General features: G+C 41.3%; 2 protein-coding genes across 3 annotated transcripts in view; one reads left to right on the top strand and one right to left on the bottom strand.

Moving 5' to 3' along the window:
- The window catches only part of ACAD11 (acyl-CoA dehydrogenase family member 11), a 34,489-nt gene extending 24,897 nt beyond the window's left edge, over positions 1–9,592 (top strand). The window contains 8 exon segments of the mRNA XM_075042046.1: positions 2,081–2,147; positions 3,650–3,735; positions 3,932–4,003; positions 5,940–5,992; positions 5,994–6,095; positions 7,909–8,025; positions 8,478–8,587; positions 9,056–9,592. Of these exon segments, the coding sequence (XP_074898147.1) occupies positions 2,081–2,147; positions 3,650–3,735; positions 3,932–4,003; positions 5,940–5,992; positions 5,994–6,095; positions 7,909–8,025; positions 8,478–8,587; positions 9,056–9,170 (722 nt within the window). The 3' untranslated portion in view covers positions 9,171–9,592.
- Positions 9,593–10,799: 1,207 nt separating this feature from the next.
- DNAJC13 (DnaJ heat shock protein family (Hsp40) member C13) overlaps positions 10,800–20,595 on the bottom strand; it is a 58,574-nt gene continuing 48,778 nt past the window's right edge. For both annotated transcript variants that reach the window (XM_075054978.1, XM_075054988.1), the window contains 10 exons: positions 20,499–20,573; positions 20,226–20,338; positions 19,641–19,810; positions 19,226–19,268; positions 18,123–18,296; positions 16,920–17,099; positions 16,523–16,663; positions 15,889–16,032; positions 14,979–15,078; positions 10,800–11,654 (listed from right to left, as the gene is read on the bottom strand). In XM_075054978.1, the coding sequence (XP_074911079.1) occupies positions 11,557–11,654; positions 14,979–15,078; positions 15,889–16,032; positions 16,523–16,663; positions 16,920–17,099; positions 18,123–18,296; positions 19,226–19,268; positions 19,641–19,810; positions 20,226–20,338; positions 20,499–20,573 (1,238 nt within the window). In that variant the 3' untranslated portion in view covers positions 10,800–11,556. The remainder of the gene's footprint in view (positions 11,655–14,978; positions 15,079–15,888; positions 16,033–16,522; positions 16,664–16,919; positions 17,100–18,122; positions 18,297–19,225; positions 19,269–19,640; positions 19,811–20,225; positions 20,339–20,498; positions 20,574–20,595) is intronic.

The raw sequence follows: 20,595 nt of genomic DNA, 5'->3' as shown, positions 1-20,595 counted from the left end.
TTATCAATATGGAAATAGGCTTTAAACTGACCTTCTAAAATCTCTCCTATTTCTGTTTGTTCGATTGTGAATTTCTTGCAAAATTACTTCTAACTCCTGCCAAAATGATGGTCTTCTCTGACTCTTCCATCCAGGCAGTCTGCATTTCTTCCCAAGCATTGGAGACTTTCAGTCTTGCGCTACAGCAGAACTTCTTTCTGGCATTTATGGGTCAAACTTGCATAAAATTTATTTTGGGTTTTCAGAACGTCAGAATCTAAGGAGTGGAAAGGCCAGGAATCCGCCTTTCTTTGTTGCGTTCAGATGGGAAAAAGCACATATCAAACAGAGGTATTCAGTTGCCTTCCAGAAACTTGTACTAATGATTTAGAGCATCTAACCGGATGTCTAGCTCTCAGTGAACTCCTCACTAAGTTCAAGATGAAAGCTTCTTCTGATTTTTTTTCATACAACATGGTGAAATTTGCCTTTTTTTTGAAGCAGGGATCTGACTTGAGGATTGTTTACAAAACAGTTTTCGAACAGATTCCAGAAAGTCAAAATATCTTCTGTTGTAAACCTCACTTAAAGATAAATGCGGTTTAGAAAATACCACTGGTGCAGTTCTTTGCCCTCTGTGGAAAAAACAGAAAAGTCAAAATCCCCTTAAGAACGTATCATTTCTCTTTGCAGGGTAGTACATTGCAAAGCATATGTTGTGTTATTTTGGGGTTGGTCACCTGCTTGTTGCAGTTGCCCAAATGAGCCAACTGTTTGATATCTACTGGGTTTTTTTACCAAGCTGATTTATTCCCCCCAGCTTTTCACTCAGATATTTTAGCTCGTTAGCACTGTATAGCTCATGGGTCACAAATATAACTCCACTTCGCAAACAATGGATGAATAACATATTGCAAAAGAAGAAAGTAAACAGCCAGCAGTCTGGCCCTCAAAACAGGCTGTGTTTATCAGAATGAAATAAATCTCTCTCCCACTTCCTGGCCATCATAGTGGCTGTTCTTAGGAGGAAGGAGCTGAGCTCAAAGCCAGGTGGTTGTATTGTCTAGACCTGAGGTGCCCAAACCTTGTGATAACAGCTGCCAGAGAAGTTAAAAAGTCATCTTTGTTTCTGACCTCAAAACAAATGGAGCTGGTACAGATCAAATCTTGAATTAAATCTCTGTGAAGCTTGTCATCTGCATTGAGATAGCAATAAAGAATTAACTGTTACATACGTCAGGTGTAATCCTGCCCCCTTTTCCCTAGCTTTATTGTCTGTGTGAGACTTTGGAAGGAATGAGAGCATGCTTTGGTACTAAGAAACCTTTAAAGAAGAGGATAGTGAGGACTAAGGCTCTTAGAAATAAGATGCCATTTTAACTAATGATAGAATCTTCTGTAGGACTTGTGCATTAAAATGCTAGCTTTTTGCTACAAAGACAAGTCTCAAATAATGTTATCAATGGCTTGAAATGCTAGCAGATTGTCTTCAGGTAAGGATTTCCACTGAGATCTTTCTTTGAAGTGCAAACTAAAATAATTTGCATGAAGGGGGAAAAAAACCCTTCATTCCAGAGAAGTTAGAATAAAGTAGTAGCAAAGTCATCATGGTAACCCTTTGATAGCCTTATTTGCATAATTTGGTTACAATGTGGTCGGCATTTCATTCCCACATAGATTTTCCAGTCTGTATAGTTTTAAGTTTTGCTTTTGAAATGTCAGTGTCTTACCTTGAGGTGTGCTTTTGTATCACACTGATGTGTTTAGCTGTATCAGAGACAGAAGTAATTAGATTCCATTTCAAGTACCTTCCTGTTCTCTTTTCATAGGAATCGATGATGGAGCTCGATTCTGGAGGGTTTGGATGTTTGGCTTTTCATTGTTCCCCTCCCCACAAGTCAACTCCTTTGCACATGTTAAGCAATAAGTTGTATTTTGTTTCAGTCTGATTACTTAGCGTATAAACACAGAAGTAGATTGCGTGCTTTTGCTCCTGTACCACAAAAAGAAGAGAGTAAGATTTATTCACATGAAACTTCATTTGATTCCACATTGAGATTTTTATATTGAAAACTATTTTTGTGTTTGTGACTCTTTTAAGGTGCTGGGAACCCAAACTGCAAAGTTGCAATTGTAATGGGCAAAACCAAAAACTCCTCAGCATCCAGGTAAGGATTCCTAGGAGATTCAAAGAGGTACATAAAGCTTGTTTCCTGGAGGAGTCACTGCTTGCAAAAATTCTCTTAAGTGAAATACCATTAATTGCCTTGATCAGTTGGATGTGCCCATGAATTACAGGCGAGTTTTAAACCTGTGCATGTATCTGTTGCTGACCAAGCTCCTCTTTTGCTGTCAGCTGCTGCTGACTGAAGCCTCCCAACCTTTTCACTATTACCAACTTGCATCGGCATGCTTCCCCCCCTCCATTGCACTAGCTCTAGTGTTTGTGCAGCTGTGTGATGAATTGGATCAGGAAATTTTGGAGGGTTCACTGACTTTATCTTGGTCACATTAGTTTTAGTCTGCATCAGTTGTTCAACCAACAACTCTCTCTGGCTTACAATTTATTTCATAGGTATAGTATATAAAACAACTAATGAGAGGAAGAATTGCTTACTTAAAAGATAATAAAAACAAAGCTTTTCAGAGCTTCCCTGAACAGAATGAGTACAAGTGAAAGTACATCAGAGACCTGAAGTTATCTACCAAGTTTTTCATTAAGTTATCTGTAGTTATAGAAAGTTAAGTTTGAAACATGGGATGTTTGTTATGTGAAGTGGTGTGAGCAGAGAGCATTGCACATCTTTAATCAGACCTACTCATTCCATTCCTATATCTGTAAATGTAATACTTCCCTCTTCTTATTTAAAATAAATATGTTGTTCAACTCTTATTACTGAACTAAAATTGCCTTCTACAAAAACTTAGGCAAATGATGAATAAAATGCTTTGTGACTGGTTCCATTAAAATCACACAGCTTGTAATGCAAAGGAATTGGAACATTTGTATCTCTTAAGCTGAATTTTAGCTCAAATTCCACTGATTATCTTAAGTTTTTACATTTGGCTAGGTTCCACTGAGAAGTAAACAGTAATTTGCTAACAGCACACAGGATGGTTTGTCCAGTGGCTCTACAGACAGTGGCATCTCTTGAGCTCTTGGAAGCTGAGTGGGAGTTCATGGAGGGGATTATGTGATACTGTACTTGCTAGAACTGGAGACTGAATTCAGGGAGCTGGGATGTCACCTCCAGTTCTGTGTGACTAATAACTGACCTTAAATATTCTGAAGGAATTTAAACATGGGGATTTTTTTCCTAAACTATAGGCAAGCTAAGATGATGATGATGATAAACATGTTTTGAGAACAAAAAAGGCAGCAGGGGAGAGAAAATGGACTGAGTGATACAGAACTACTTGCACAGAAGTTTTTCGGTCGTGGTGCATTAGGTGCCAGTAGTGCATTTTTACTTGTTGACTGGTGATTCAAGGAGTGTTGAAGCATGCAGGCTGCACTGCATGCAGACAGGATGGCTGCAGTTGGTATAGATAAATCTCAACATTGGCTTTATGCGAGTGCTAAATTGAGGATAGAAAATAAAAAAGCGGAGGGAGAAGACAGAAGGGAGCCTCAAAGTTGTGATTAACTTGTGCATTTTGTCTTGATCAGGTACGAGCAGCACAGTATGATTATTGTTCCCATGGACACTCCAGGGCTGAAGCTGATAAGACCCCTCTCAGTGTTTGGCTACCTGGGTAGGTGATAATATTTATCAGCTACATGTGTATTATTAATTTGTTAGCAGTCTCAGAACCTGCAGTAATACTAATAAATATTGTATATGAAATAAATCAGTGAAATGCGTATATAGAAAAAGGGTTAGGAATTGAAGGCCTGTATTTTCATCCTCCTTCGTTTTACCCTGCTGGTGCGTTTTCTCTATCCCTGTAGATGAGATCCATGGAGGACATTTTGAGATACACTTTAATGATGTGCGAGTACCTGTCTCCAATATAATCCTGGGTGAGTTTCAGTATTAATTCCTTTTCAATACATCCAGCAATGACCTAAGTTTTATGAAACAGTGGTTTATTTTATAACTCACTGTAAGTTATCAGAAACAGCTATGGTCAGTTGACCCAGGGTCGCAAACACATGTAAGAGGGACCCCACTCTTCCTTCAGCAGTCTACCTGCTTCTTGAATGTAGTTTGTTTAGAGCAGAAAGGTGATTGAAGGAAGCAGGGCAGCTGTAGCTGTCATGCAAAAATCACTTCCCTGAAGTAGAACAAAGCAGAAACTGTCAGTGGCATTCTCTCCCCAAAACTATTTCTCACAGACTTTTAAATTCTGCTGTAGTCCATGGCCATCCAAGCCTGGGTGCCTGCAGACTTAGCAGAACTGGAAAAAAAATAAATGAAAGGATGACCAGGCCAGCACTGTGACCTTCTGCAGAGAGAACTTTGTTTTACTTCCCCCACTTACTATAAATCCTCATTTCTTCTATTTCCTCTCTGCTATTTTTATTTCACTGAAAGAGCTTTCTCTCTTGAGTAGCCCTAGGACCTGGAAGCCTCAAAGTCTTCCCCCAGATTCTCATACCAAATCTCATAGATGTATGGCTTAGACAAGTGTACTCTTTGCTGAGTGAAAAAAATGGCTAGCTGGCTGAGCTGAGAGGGTTGTGGCGAATGGGGTTAAATCCAGTTGGCAGCAGGTCACAAGTGGTGTTCCCCAGGGCTCGGTGTTGGGGCCGGTTCTGTTTAATATCTTTATTAATGATTGGGATGAAGGGATTGAGTGCACCCTCAGTAAGTTTGCGGATGGCACCAAGTTGGGAGGGAGGCTTGACATGCTTGAGGGTAGGGAGGCTCTACAGAGGGATCTGGACAGGCTGGATCGATGGGCCGAGGCCAATTGTATGAGTTTTAACAAGGCCAAGTGCCGGGTCCTGCACTTGGGTCACAGCAACCTCATGCAACGCTACAGGCTTGGGGAAGAGTGGCTGGAAAGCTGCCCGGCAGAGAAAGACCTGGGGGTGCTGGTTGACAGCCGGCTGAATACGAGCCAGCGGTGTGCCCAGGTGGCCAAGAAGGCCACTAGCATCCTGGCCTGTATCAGAAATAGTGTGGCCAGCAGGAGCAGGGAGGTGGTTGTTCCCCTGTACTCGGCCCTGGTGAGGCCGCACCTCGAGTACTGTGTTCAGTTTTGGGCCCCTCACCACAAAAAAGACATTGAGTTGCTGGAGCATGTCTAGAGAAGGGCAACCAAGTTGGTGAGGGGCCTGGAGCACAAGTCTTATGAGGGGAGGCTGAGGGAGCTGGGGTTGTTTAGCCTGGAGAAAAGGATGCTGAGGGGAGACCTTATCGCTCTCTACAGCTACCTGAAAGGAGGTTGTAGTGAGGTGGGTGCTGGTCTCTTCTGTCAGGTGGCTGGAGATAGGATGAGAGGAAATGGCCTCAAGTTGCAGCAGGGGAGGCTTAGATTGGATATTAGGAAAAATTTCTTCACTGAAAGGGTTGTCAGACATTGGAACAGGCTGCCCAGGGAAGTGGTTGAGTCACCATCCCTGGGGGTATTCAAAAAGCACGTAGACAAGGCACTTCAGGAAATGGTTTAGTGGGCATGGTTGATGGTTGGACTTGATGATCTTAAAGGTCTTTTCCAACCTAATGATTCTATGATTCTATTTTTCAGTGTAAGATTAATGACATTTAAATTAAATCAGGTAAAGCAAACCCTCTCAGAAACCATCTTAGAGTGTGCTTTGTGCTGTAGGTATTATTAACAGTGTGTCAATGTAGAGCTAGTTGGAGTAAACAAGCAACAGTTCTGTAAAATAAACTTTTGAGAAGCTTGCTTCTAGCTCTAGTGCTATGAGGCCACTTCTGCTTGGAGCAATGGATCATTTCCAGAGGGAATCAAGGAATCTGCATGTGCCTGTTTTTCTTCCCAACCAGGAGAGGGCAGGGGCTTTGAGATTGCTCAAGGTCGTCTTGGGCCAGGCCGTATTTCATCACTGCATGAGGTCCCTTGGTGCAGCTGAAACCGCTTTACAGATAATGTGCCAGCGTGCAGCACAGAGAGAGACTTTCGGGAAGAAACTGTATCACCATGTAAGCATGTTCCCTCTTTGTCTCAATTCACAGTCTCCAGCCATCACCCTTTGTTTTGCCTGCATACAACCTTGTGACTCTGATAATGGATACTGCAATAGATGTGCCCTAACCTTGAATGCCTATTCATAATGCCTTAGGTGGCAAGGATAAAAATCATACTGCAAGGCTCCCATTTTTCACTATAACCTATGGGATTTTTTTTTTTTTCCTTGCAATGAATTGGATATCCTTTGCTGGATTTGAATACAGATGTTGTCACCATGCTTTTTTTATCTGCTTTCACTGATCAGTTTGGACAGGTACTTTTTCAGGCATACATGTTTCTGTAGTTATAAGCCAAATTCACCATTTTGGCGTATCAAATTTGTTACTCAGAAATCTCCATTCATGATTACAGGAGACACTCAAGGGTTTAAATTTGACTAAAAATTTTACTTCTCTGATTAATTATTTGTACTTACTTACAAAAGTACAGACCAAACCAAGGCCATATTGGGATTTTTTGCCTTATCTTGCTCTGGAATTGAAACACTGTTTTGTAAGGAGAGCTTACTAGAATCATAAAAAGATGACAAGTCTGCTTTTTATGGGAACTATCAGCATTTAGTTGTTGGCCTATCACATTTCAAGTATTCCTCAGTCTTATCCAACAGATAGGATGATGTTATTGGAAAAAACAAGTAAAAGCAATGGAAAGAGGAAGCTGAATTAGTGTCTGGCACAGGTTACAGAAAATTGTTTGTACAGATCCAGAGGGAAAAATCTTACATACCCATTTTCCAGTCACGTCACTGCCAAACTTCCATTCACAACTATAATCTAGAATTAATAAGGGTTGGATGAGGTGCACTGTATTTCTCAGAAGCTTGTTAAAGTAAAACCAATGTTTGATGAAGCCACAGGCAAGACTTGGAAGCCAGCTGCGTAGCCCATAGCCGGCCTAACCTCAGAGGTGAGGCTGTTGGCTGCCTTGGGTAACAGGCTGACTGTCACCACCACCCACATGGCAGCTAGTTACAACTCTGGGAGCTGTCAGCAGAAGAGCATGTCTGAACACTTCCACCCAACTCCACACCACCTTTGCTGACATGAGCTACGCTGAGCTCCCAGACTTTGTGCCAAAGCAAGGCCTGCACATTTGCTCATGCCTCCTGCAGCAGGCACGGCTGCACCATCTGCAGTCTGGGCAGAACTGTGTGCCAGAGGCTGGCTTGGGCTCCTAACACCTTTTGTACTGACAAGCGTCATGTGAATGTTTTTTTTCTACTGTGGTATGTTGGCTGCAGAGTGGAATTAGCTAAGAGGAGCAAGGAATGGCTGCCAAGACCATAACTCTGTTTGGATCAAGGGAGCTACTAATTTATCATCAGTGTGAACAGAGAGATGCAGCAGGCACCACCCTGCAGCTGTGCACCCCAGTGTGCAACTTGTATACTGGGGCATGTTACACAGAGAGGGTTGTGAATCCTGGTAGCAGGGAGTTAAAAGCAGGCATTGAAGGGCTTCATAAAAATGGCTAGCAGGCAGGGGGTCCGACCAGTAAATTAAAGTGTGCCAGAATCAGGAGTTTTTTGCCTTTTCCTCTTTCTTGCCAGGAAAAGGAACTGCTCTATCTTTAATATTTCTGTCAGTCACCATGTTTTTCTTTTTTCCTCAGATTACATGCATCAAACTAGCTTTAATTTGCACAAGAGTGTCTCTAAATGACTGCCCATACTGAGGACTAGGGGCATCTTCCTTAGCACATGTTTACTTAGCCATAGGAGGAGGTATTAACTGACTTTCTGCTTGTTGGCTTTGGTTTCTGCAGGAAGTTGTTGCCCACTGGATTGCTGAATGCCACCTTAGCATAGAACAGGCTCGACTGCTTACCCTGAAAACAGCCAGCAAGCTTGACATGTTGGGCAACAGAAAAGCAAGAAAAGAGGTAAGATTGTTTTTTGGCAGCCTTAAGCTAGGACTTGGGGGATGCAACACCTGTGTATTCACTAGTTGAAATATAAGTTAAAACACATTGCTAAACATTATTCTTCTAATCATAGAGCATAACTAACTTCATGTTGAAAATAGCCTTAAGATGTGCTTTAGATTGTCATGAAACTGGAAAGTGGTCTCAGTTAAAAACTTTCAGATCAATCTGATAAAGTATTTAAAAATTAAAGAAGTTCAAGTATTGCTCACTTGTCTCAAGACAACAAGATAGTTTTGGGTGAGTGGAAAGAGTTTTACCTTACCCAGGGACCAGGAACAGCAAAGCTCTCATCCAATCCAAAGAGGAAGGGTTGTACTGTGAGATACCCATTTTCAGTAGAAGTGAGAGAAATATTTTCACTTGCTTTTGAAACTGTTACAATAATGCAAGTTCTCTTCTAACTGCAGGTAGCCATGACCAAAGTGGCTGTCCCTCGAGCTGTCCTGAAAGTGATTGACTGTGCAATCCAAGTGTGTGGTGGAGCTGGAGTTTCCCAGGATTTTCCTTTGGCTTCTATGTGAGTAAAGGGAGACTTACCTATAGATTCTAAACATTTCTTTTAAGATCATTTTATAACACCAATACATGCTGTTTCACCTTGGGTAGCCCAAAATAATGGTCCATGTCCCTTTAAGCTATAAAACTTGAAAGCAATCTTTTTATAATTCAACTCCAATGCAAAAGCAAAGCTGACACTGGACTTCAAATAGTTCTTAGCAGCAGCACAGAGGATCTGTTTCTAAAGCTCAATCTTATCCCTCATGGCCTTGGGGAAAAACAAGCCTTCTGAACTTCCAGCCCACACATCTCAATCCTGCCAGGAAGATCTTGATGCAACATTTCCTATGTAATAGCTCTTTTCAAAGAGACTATTGTTGAAAGGATGGCTACAGGAAAAACAGTGCTAAGAACTGCTGCTGCCAGCCTGGCTTGTTGCTCTGGCAGGATTAGAAATCTACTCCTAATTCAGCTTCTTCCAACACAGGTTTGCTTACATACGGACCTTGTGCCTGGCAGATGGGCCTGATGAAGTTCATCTGTCAACAATTGCAAGGTGGGAACTGCTTGATCAGTCAAAGCAGCTAACTGCAAAAATCTAATGTCAGCATAAAGCCATCTCAAATGGATGGAAGATTTAGGAAAGATTTAGTTCAGTGCAATAGTGTTAAGGTAAAATTAGATGAATACAAAAACTTGATTCTAGCTTGAAGCAATACATATTCTCTCACTCTTTACTTGTAATTATTACACTTAATATCAGGGATTTGCTTTTAAAAATTTGCAGCATGCCATGTAAATACCAGAACTTGTCCAGGTTCTTTGTAACACTAAATAAAATCTATTTTCTAACAGGCCTGAAGTGCTTTACTTGCTCTGAGCCAAAGCACTCTTAGCCTTTTATTGTAGGCAAAGCAGTTTTGACTCAGCAGTTTCTCCCAATTTAGTTTATTGCAAGCTAGGATAAACTTTTAATTTTTGGTTAAATGATGATTAAACACTTAGGGTAATGCCTTTCTTTTCCCTTTCCAAAGCACAGCTGCAGTCCAGCCCTCTCTCCTACTCTCAGCTGCACTCCTTTTCACTAAGGCAACAACCTTCAGTCCTTCCCCCACCTTCCCTCAAGTGAGGCTGGGGTCACCATGGAGCTGTTTGCTCCTTGCTGCTTACACCTTTGCCTTGTTTCTCCAAGTGTATCTCTCTCATCACATTTTTTGTTACAGCTGCCCCTTTTGTCTTCCCTTGCATCTGTCCTTCTGTGTCTCCTTTCATGCACCCTCACAAGCCTCCGCCCATCTCCTGGCCCCAGCTGCTCCCACCCTTTCTTAAATATGCCTAAGCATAGGTGGCACCTTCCCCTCAGTGGGGAGCCAGCAGTGACTGGCACAGGGCAGTTCATGGCTCCCTCTGCTACCAAAACAGTCTCTGCCATTTACACCAAACACCTCTGTGAAGTTCTCCAAGGTCAGAGTTCCTCAACTCTGCTTCTGTAACAGTCCTCTTCAGCAAAGAGAACTTGCTCATATAAGAGGACAAGGCAGATCACAGCATACTGCACCATCAGTAGTTCTACTTGCTATAAAGTCAGGACAAACTGCTTTTCAGCTTAACTTACACAGGGTTGATCAACAGTTAACCTAAGGATACAAGTGTTTACTTTTTGCATGAAAAAACAAACCACTCTAGTACACAGTGTTGGAGCTTGGAGAGAACAGGCCCTGTTTGGCTCAGTCTGCAGGAAGAGATTGCAGCCAGTTCTGTCCTGGAGCCTACAGCCAAGCATTCACCTGAAGGGTGTTCCAGCTAAAGCTGCCAAAATCAGGCAGGATGGTACTGTTTCAGAGTACCTAGAACTGGAAGCTTTCTACAAATAAGTTTCTTACCTCATATCACTTCATTATACCTAAAAAGAAGATTATAATCTCTTTTGAGAAAGCAGTAACTATTGTTTATATTTCCATGCATCTTGGTTTCCTCTTGCTTCCTGCCAGGAATGTTTCCTAGGAAGCTGAGAATGTCAGTAAGTCAGTGGCTGAAGTGTACTTCAAATAAAAAACAACCTACACTGTACCACTGCCTGTGGTTTAAGAGTTCTGCTCCAGGCTGTCAAAACCAGCCCAATGTTTCCCAAGCAGGAATGTCCAGGAGCCCTACTGAGCCACACACAAATTCAGGTCTCTGGCCACCCTCATTTCCCACACCTTTAAAACCAGCTAGGTAAGAATACCACCTTTATCTCCTTAACAAGGCTCTTAATTCCCTTTATTTTAAAATTTTATGTACATATGAATGATCTGTATAATGTACACTCAATATAGAAAGTTTTTATATACTGGATAATGTATAGAACATTTCACAATTACACTAATTTCTTACATAACGTGTCAACTTTTAAGTTTTTTTGCTGAAGCTTTGTCAATTTGGTCAAGCCAGTTATACATAGAAATGTCTAATGCTGTTTGATCTCAGGAAGATAATGTTAATGATTAAGGACATCAGTGAACTGGTGCAGGGACCAACCCTCTGCAAGTCATGTTCAACAGGAGTGATCAACATAGACTGGGAAAAAAAAGGGATGCCCTTTTAGTGGGGGTTGGTGAGGTCAAAGTGATTTTAGCCCAATTCCTCTAGACTGTAGCTCAACTCCAGTCATGCTAATTCATAAAATATAAAAACTAGGAAAGTTTGATTCACAGTCTTGTAAACAAATACAAAGGAACAAAATGTGCTTACGTACAACAAGAAAAAATTCTTGTGTACCCATTTCAGCTGATCCACAGAGTGCTTTCTTGTGTTACAGTGTGATAGTTAGAATCTCTGACTTTTTCAAAAAAAACAAAACAAAAAACCCCAACAGTCATAGAGAAAGGAATAACACTGTCATTAAACACTTGGAAAGGCAGTAAGTTCACTTCAATGTGTTGGAGGAAAGTGCTGTTCCTCATCACTGGCCAGTCTGCCTTTGTCTTCCACAAGGATTTCCAGTCCTTAGCTGACATCTCCCACTTCATTGTCTACTGGGGGTGGTACATTGGGCATTACAGATGATGTAGTCCCTGCAGTAAGGTAACCAGCAACTCCAGGGCCTTTTGGGAAGAAAACAGAACATTGGTGATGAGGTTTGATTCTAAAGAGCTATTGAACAGCTTTATTCCCTCTGGTAACACTCAAATACATCAAAGTCAAGCAGACACCTTAAAAAGAACATTGAAGAGTTTTTTGTTTAGATTTTGGAATCTAGGAACACTAGGAATTAAGACATCTTGGTCCACTAAGTGGAATAGCTTGTGGAGGCCATTCTCAGGCTTGCTCAGCACTTTTTATTCTGATGTGCCAAGTTACAGAAGAACCCCAACCACCAGCATTATCCATGTCGCCTTCCACCATGGAAGTGGCAGTGAAGAGGGGGTGGCCTGCCTTTGCTAAGGCAAGGACCTGCTACAGAAGTGAAGTGAGCTCAGGCATGCATTCTACTCCTGGGCTCCACATTGATGCTTTCAGTGTTGCAAAGGTTTTTCCCAGCTGCACATTTAAAGGAAGTTCAGTTGGCTGCCCCATGAACAAACAGAACTGCCTTACACTTGGTCTAGGCAGCTCTTCAGGCCTTCAGTGAGAGAAAGTAACAGCACCCTTGGGATATACAAACTCTATACTGGAGATGCAGAACTCCTTACCATTAATAAATCTCTGTGTTGATTACTGTAGGGGCAGTCAGTTTTGCACTGCAGACAAAGCCCCTCTTCCTCAAAGCTTGGAGTTTAAAATTTAGTCATACAGAAACTTTAAACAAATGCACTAAAAACTCGTGTTGCAGCATGAGGCATTTCAACAGCAACTCTTGTCAGATTAACAGCTGCAGAAAACTGCCAACCCACAACACATTCTGGCATCAATACAGTGATGAATTCGGGATTAGACTTTCAGCCTATGCTGCTGAACTTCAACATGGTGAGTTCTGCTGGGTCCTTTACTCTCCCCTCTTAAGTCATCCTCACCAAGTTGTCCCACATTTACTATCCCTTCATGCCCCACCCTCCCTTCTCACTACAGCATATGGTTTCTACTGCAAGCAAGAAAGCAAAGCAAGCAGTACCTTTGCTGTAAAAAACAAAAACACCCCTAAACAAACAACAAAACCCCCAAAAACCACTTTCTGGCTTCAGAAGGGGGCTTCTCTTTGCCAGCCCATTGGTGGCACCTGCCAAGAGCCAGACCCACTTTTACATGTCCTAGGACAAGAATTCCACTGGTTCTCTTGCTCCTCAAACTTTTCCCTGGTGGAGAATTCCTAACATACTTCAGAAGTTTAGTTCATCTGTAGTACCAGCAAGTATTAGCCACTGCAGTCATTAGTTTTCTGCTCCTGTGCACTTGAAGGTGGCAAGTTTATCAGTGTGTTGCAGTTTGGGACCACGCATTTGTTACAGTTCTATGACATGCATCTATTACTTGGATTGCAGCAAGTGCAGTGTGCATTTTGCAAGGTGGTATCTACCTGCTTTAGAGAGCTACACAGAAGTTAGCAAGCTGCCTGGCAGAGCAGATCTAAAGCCCACTTCTCAGGTGAAGGGGACTGCTGCCAGTTAGAAGGGAAGGAGAAGAGACACCTGAGGGAAGAGAAATAAGCAAGGGAAGTTTCAAGGGAAGTGCAAACAGCAAAGCAATTTGAAGCAAGACGTAAAGCAGAATACAAGATAATGCAGGTTAAAAATAAAGCTTGTAGTTTGGTTTCCATCTATACTATGCATTTGTACAGCATCTTCACTCTACATTTGCAAGCACTTAAACATTAGGCAATTTAAATGCAGAAGAGGCCTTAAGGCAATTGGATAGCTGTATTGCCCCCAGTCTCAAGCCTGACAATGTCTGGTATGGTTTCAGTTCTTAGCCAGTAATCAGTCAGCATTTACTTCATATTCCTAATTTATAGTATTTATAGAATACCAAGGAAATTCAGCACCAAGTGAATCAAGTGCTCAAGTGTTCTTTGTCAAAGTGGCATTAAATGGTACAATAAACAGAAAACTCCTGTTCAGAGCTAAAGCCCTAAGTCTTTCCTGCGTGGAAAAATGCATCAAGTGTCACAATATACCTACTCTCAAAATATTAAGCATCTGCTTCTAGAATGTCTAATTCCTAACTTGAAAGGCTCTTCATTTTCTCAAAATACATGCTAGTATCTTGCAAGAAAAGCTTTCCTGTCTATATGGCCATCTGATTTCTACCTCATTAATTCAGTTATGCTCAAAAGCTTTACCAAGATTCCTGTATTGGGTTAGATGAAAAAGTTCGATGCAGCACACACAAGTGCTCATATTGACTTGTCACAAAGGACTTTAAAACCTTACCTGGGAGGCTAAACTTTTAAGACCAAATGATTGTTCAGCTGATGGCTACTGAGGAGTCAGAAGTGTGCATCATGTATTGCTTTAGGCTAAGTTTGCTACAGTATCATTAAAGTATTTTCAGATACAGCACGTAAACTGTGATAGCAAAGTTTTGGGCTGTGATACAGCAGAACGTAGTCATTAAAGATGTGTCTATCAAGCACTACATGCAACTGAAGGAAAAACCAGAATCTGATTTGCTATGACGTACTGTTCTAGGATTATGTCCTCACCATGCCATTACCAGCAAAGAAGTTTGCATCAATTGCTATCCTTTCTGTGCACACAGCAGGGCACACGCAGCTAGAACGCTCTTCTACACTGCTAGTGGGACTAAGGAGGCACTGTGGGGTGCATTTCAGTCTTGGTGGCACCAGCAGGGGACTCACCCAGGGTGCACCACAAGTGCATTCAAGTATATGCCACAAGCTCCAAGTACAGGCATGAGGCTGTTCCCACCCAAGAAAAGCCCTGCCAGTGCACCCAGCCTGACTGGAACATGGCCTCATGCTTGAAGCTATTAACACTCAAACTGTTGCAATACTACAACTACATGCTGAACACTAAAGCAGCATAATTCACATGGCACAATTAATACAGACAGTCTAAGTGATTTTGAAGAAAGTTCACTCCTTCCCTCAACCTTGGAAAACAATCTGTTTGAAAACTAAAGTAGACTGATCCTGAGAAAGCATGGGAAGTTCCTGTCATTCATTAGTTCTGATTACATCTCTGCTTTATCACTACAGGGTACCTGCAAGACTTGCCAGTGTCCAGATTCCATTGCTCTGATATTTTAGAAGTAGGTACAGCAAAGACTATCCAGAGAAATACATTCTCAACCACAAAAGAGTTTGGCTTTTGTTAAGTGTTTTAAAAACTTACGGTATTTTTACAGCATTGAATATTCAGGCCACATGATGGCACTAGATCCTAAGGATAAACAGTATCTCCAGAGTCAAGTCTGACAATTAAGTAACAGTTCAGTATGAATCAGGGCATAAACAGGAAAGGGTTGCTAACCTGTGAGGTATCCTGCTGTTTGTGTCTCAGAAATGAACAAGTCATGTTTCTGATCCTTGAAGGCACTCCATACAGAAGAACGAGACAGGATTTCATTTACCTACAGTATTTGAAGAGATTAACACAGTGAGCAAGTAGCATTTGTAATGTTCTAGGGGACCAAACTCATTCTCTAGAATAAAACCATTCTGAATGTATTACCGCATAGCATGGCAGTAGTTCAGGCTGCAATACAGAATCACACATTTCTAAGGAGACTGTAGCAACTTGCTTTTCCATTTGAATTGTGCAGCTGAACACAATGCAGAAGGCTCATAAATAAGTCATTTAGTAGCTTGACTTTCTCCCTCATTCCCCAGTTCAGTGACAAGGAAAAGCAACCCTGCAAGCAGCCATTTGCCATGCATCTAGCACTTAGGTAGAACAGGACTTTTCCTGTACTATAGCAAGACAGGGCCAGCTTGGAGGAAAGACCTGTCCCCAGTTTGCCTCCCCCTGAGAAAGCTTTCAACACAAGAGTAAGAGAAAGGCACCAAGAACTAGCACAGTTACTGGGACAAATTTTATCAACTTGAATATACATCCATAACACTGCTGCAGCTGTCTACAACAGTATTTATCCAGGAAACAAAGCAATTTACATTTCTAACACAAGTTCTGAAGAGTTTTCAGTAGAAAAGCTTATAGAACATTTTGGCACTTGGGATTTGCCTTTTTTATTAGTGCTCTTCACATGCATTGAACCAACGACTTCTTCACAAGAAAGAGATGTAGACATTCCAACCCATAATGATTGTTACGTAATGTTAACTTTTTAGGTGGAATTATGCAGCCATAAGATTAAACGAGGGATGTTCAGAGTTTGACCTTCCAAGTGTACAAACCCAGTTAAGGACTTGTCAGTACTTGCCTGTTCTCCATACTGCAGGCTGCGAGACATGGATTTCAGAGTTTTAACAATCTGAGCTTTTGTTGCAGATGGGCTTTCCAGGTTCTCAAGACCAATACCTTCAAGCAGCTTTAGAAGGTAAGGGACCAAATCTGCCTTCAAAGCCTGCAAACATACCCAAATGAGTTATCTGTATGGAACTTCCTAGTCCATCTTAAGACGTTTTACATTACTAGCATTAGTGTGAACTAAAGTACAAACAGCTATTACAGAGTATTTTTAGGCTAGTCAATTTTTCCTGAGCTATATAAATACATACAAGGGAACACAAAGATACCATTCAGCAGTTCTGCTCTGTCTAGTTGTAAACTCAGGTGAATTAGCTGGAATTCCTATGTTACACTTTCTCAGCAGACAGAAGCCAACACTAACCTATGCATTAAGCTTCAGTGCTCAGGTAATATCTTTGAACGGGTCTGCATTTTGGATGAAGGACCAACTGCTGACTTCTCCAAAATGAAAAGCACATTAGTTAGATGGCTGCTGGGAAGCCTCCTGGACACTTAAGTTGAACAGTACCTCTGTTCTTATACAGAGTTTAGATACCCAAATATAAAAATACCATGTTTTCACAGTCTGAGAATATGCTACTTACTTGGGCTACTAAGTCATTTTGTTCCTTCTGAAACATTCGATTAAGTGCTTCACAGGCTACACCAACTATATCCGATCTCTTTTTCATTCCATTCATGAGAGGGCTAATGGTCTCTAGTGATGCCATTGCTCGAACACAAAGCTACAGAGAGACAGAAACATCCAGAGTACTTTACTTTATGCTAAGCTTGACAGTTATGGCAGATACGGTCAGCCAAGACCATAAATTTCTCAGCATCTTTAATCTATCAATTGCCCATTCATTAGCTATAAGTCTCTGCTCATCTGGCACACAGTATTTATAGTTAGAATAATGCCCTTCTAGGAACACTGCTAAACAATACAAATAACTCCAGTTATGCTTTTTTCTCCCTTTGAGCGCTTAAACAATTCAGTACCTCATTATCAGACAGTATGTGCATGACACGAATGGCACTTTTAGGAATGGCATTGTTCTTGTGATTCATAGCTTGGATGATCTTGTGAAGATGACCAAGCGGAGGAACTTGATCAGCTAGCTGAGGCTGGGCACTGAACAGGCACACAGTTGCTGTGGTAATGGTTTCTAAAGTCTCCCCCTGCAGAAAACCAAAACCCAACAGAAAGTATAACTCAGCAAAGCCTTATGAATCTCCGTAACAGTCACGTTTCTCACTTGCTCTGCATTAAAGACTTTTTCCCCTAATGCTTTTATCATGTCACTTTGCTTTGAAATTGTTAAGACATTTAAAAGAATGTGATCAGCTCCAACAGTGGCAGACATTCACTAGTTTCATGAGCACAGATCACAGAAATTTCTAAGCACTATTTCCACTATCTAGAGAAGCTAGTGTCTGGCTGCAGCCTCTGCATGCACAGCAACACATGTGCTGACTTGCATGGTAGAAGGAGGATAGCATGGATGTTTAGGCTGACCACCTGAATGCCTTAAAGGGTTCTGCAGTCTGTGCAGCAGCACTCACCACACTTGCTGTATTCTGCATGCCTATACAAACTGCTATCACATCTTTATTACAGATGTCTGTTTTAATGTGCAAGTTAGTTCCCTCCCTGCCAAGTCTAACCCAGAATCTACCCAAACACTGTTTAAAATTCAGTTTTTAGTAATATCATTAAGTTACTGACTTGAACATCATTCTCATTCAAACTGTAACACGTTAGTTTTACTGCATTACACTAATTGTTAGGTGGCAGCCTTGTATAGGTCACAATTTACACCAGAGTGGGAAGTTAGTGTTGCAGGATGCTAGAAGTATCAAGAGCTGAAAATGTTTAGACAGTGTAGAACAAGTGCCATTTTCTTAGGTTGGTCAATCATGGAATAATTAAAGACACTTCATTTGTTAAGCCTTATCTCTACCACAAAATAAGCCTCTAAGACTTATTGAAGCTAGTTCTGTGGCTTCAGGGACTTTAAAAGCACTGACTTATGTTCAGAAGTTGCCTAAACATACCTACATGCTTTTGCAGGGAGTCAGAAAGCAGACAAAAAATATCATTCATGTTAGGAAGAAAGTGTGAGAATCTAAGTTAATCAGAGACTAAAAGACTAGTAGCTAAAGACTGCTAAACAAAGATCAGAATCAGAAAAACCATCTTACATGGGGGTTATTTTTCTCCAGTAGTTCAGTAAACTTTTCCAACAGTGCAATGAGAAATTCTCTTGGTTTCCGTAAAACCCAGGCCGGCTGGGCAATAAAAATCCTTAGGAAGACTCCCCCCACTGAAAGTTCACCTTCTGCCTCACCATACACCACAGCAAAGTCTTCAGGCAGCTGTTGAATTATAAAGTAGGAGGAGTTATTAGCAAGGGTATTTGAAAGCTACAATTGTTTCTCTAACATCATGGCTCCAGGTGGTAAGGGTCACTGAACTAACTGTATTCTCCAAAACAGAGCTGTGCAAGACCAGTGAACACTTAAACTTGAAGAAGCATGAGGTAAGAAGCAAGAGTGGAAAGAACAGTGCAGGCAGTACTACTACAGTGGACTTTGAAAGAAAAGAACACAAGTAACCCAGTCTACAGCTACACTAGTGGTAAACACCAGTTCAAGAGAAGTACCAGCAACAAGGCTGATAAAACAGCCCTTTCCTTTCTTTCTTGCACACACCAGGGGAAGGTTTCTCCCCATCAACCTAGGGAAGTTTCCAGTTTCCACCTGCATCAAAACAGCCATCCTACATGTGTTTAGAAGTTGTTTTAATGTTGAACTAGACAACTAGTCATGGAAGGAAGCCGTACCTGGCCTTTCACAGATATTGGGAAAGGCTACAGGCTGAAACATCTCACCAGTTGACCTGATGTGATGGAATGGCTCAGGACAATCATTTCTGAGACTCAGTGGCTTACTAACATTCCTGAACATTCACCAAGGGCAAGTTTACTACAGCTACATAGTAAGTAACAGGACTTTTTCCAGCGAACCAGTATTGTCCTTTGTTGCTGACTTCTGGCAAGTTTTAGAAGGACCTGAACTATCAGAAAATTCAGACTACTGGCAAAACCACTGCCAATAAAGTGTCTGCTTTCAAGGTGCAAGAAGTAACAAAAGCATCAATTCAACATTAAAACAGTTACATTAGCACAGCAGTGAGTTCCTGTCTGTACTTAGAGGAAAGCCTGTCAAGTTACATACATGCATATATTATCAGCTGGCTTAGAGTCTCCCTGGAGGCACTCAAAGCAGAAACAGAATACTTTTACCTTCCAGTTAGTGTCAGGGTTGTCCCTCTGAAGTTTAAAGTGCCTTTAAAAAGAAAATAAGTTTTAACAAGCAGTAAAAAAAAAAGCAGTCATCTTCCCTACTTGACACCTCAGTCTCCCTCCATCATTGTGAAGTAGTTCCAGTCTTAAACCCCATTTTCTCCTCATTGTAACCCCCTCCCAAATCTTACAGCAGTGAGCAAATACCTGGATTGCACACAAACCGCACTTGGCATCACTGAGTTACAGGTACAATATACAAACAGTGAACAAGTTTTTCTGCACTGAAGTCTGGCTTGCAAGAATTCTATTTACAGGTAGAGCTCTGTCTGGCAGTTCTTCTATAGCAGCTCTGGTTTACTACCACTAAAAGGAGTGTCTCAGTTAAGGAAATACTTAGTTGGTCTCCACATACTCAAGCATCATTTCTCGAACTGTTGTTGATACTCTCTCCCTGGAGTTGTCATTCCAAATTAACTCAGGATTTTCATGAGTTCCCTCGAAGATATGAACAGCAGCTTCAGGGTTGTCTCTCATGGCATCCATGAAGACTCCAGGTAAAAATTTCATTAGTGTAATTCTAACCTAGAAAGGATGAACAGAATTGACATTTAGTATACCATAAGACAAACTGACAGAAAAATAGAGAACTCCAGGAAGTCCAATTATTGGTAGTGCTATAATGCCAACTGCTAGAATACACCACCACCAAATAAAATAATGCTATCATTTTAAATAGCGATAGCCAATGACAGGTCTGAAATCTAGGTGTGTAATGCTAAAGTCATTACAAATGGAAACCAAACCACTTATAGTAGTTACAATAAATACAACTGCTTCTAGAAGTCTGCTCACAGATTAAGAATTAACTATTTTGAAAGGGTCAGCTTGCTCTTCATAGGAATGTTTCAATCACAGAAGAGGGGGTTTTGTACCATCTTTAGGCAGAGACATGTGATATCAAGACAAGAGTTCCAACAAGAGCTGTTAGGATTCTTACCTTTGGACCCACCAGCTTATCTGCAGTCATTTTGGCAAAGAGCTCTGCTGTTTGGGCTCGGACCTGTGGATGTGTTGAGTTGCAAAACATATCTAGTAAGTAGATTAAAGCACCTGTACAAAGAGATAGGAAAACATTCAGTTTCTTTTCTGGTCACAAGTAGTACGAATTCACCAATTCCACACTGATTGTTCTAAAGGGAAGAGTAAGATTTGGCCACTGTATTTTGAGTCCAGTGTTGCAAAAACATTCACTTTCAATGTAGTACTGTACCTTTTGCCATGGCCTCTTTAATTATTTTTGTGCTAGATGTCAAAGCATACAAAGTTTCAAGCACAAGTTGCCGACCTGTCAAAATAAAAAGTATTAA

This window comes from Buteo buteo, chromosome 2 (assembly GCF_964188355.1).
Source record: "Buteo buteo chromosome 2, bButBut1.hap1.1, whole genome shotgun sequence".
NCBI lineage: Eukaryota > Metazoa > Chordata > Aves > Accipitriformes > Accipitridae > Buteo > Buteo buteo.
This window is presented reverse-complemented; position numbering and strand designations above follow the sequence as displayed.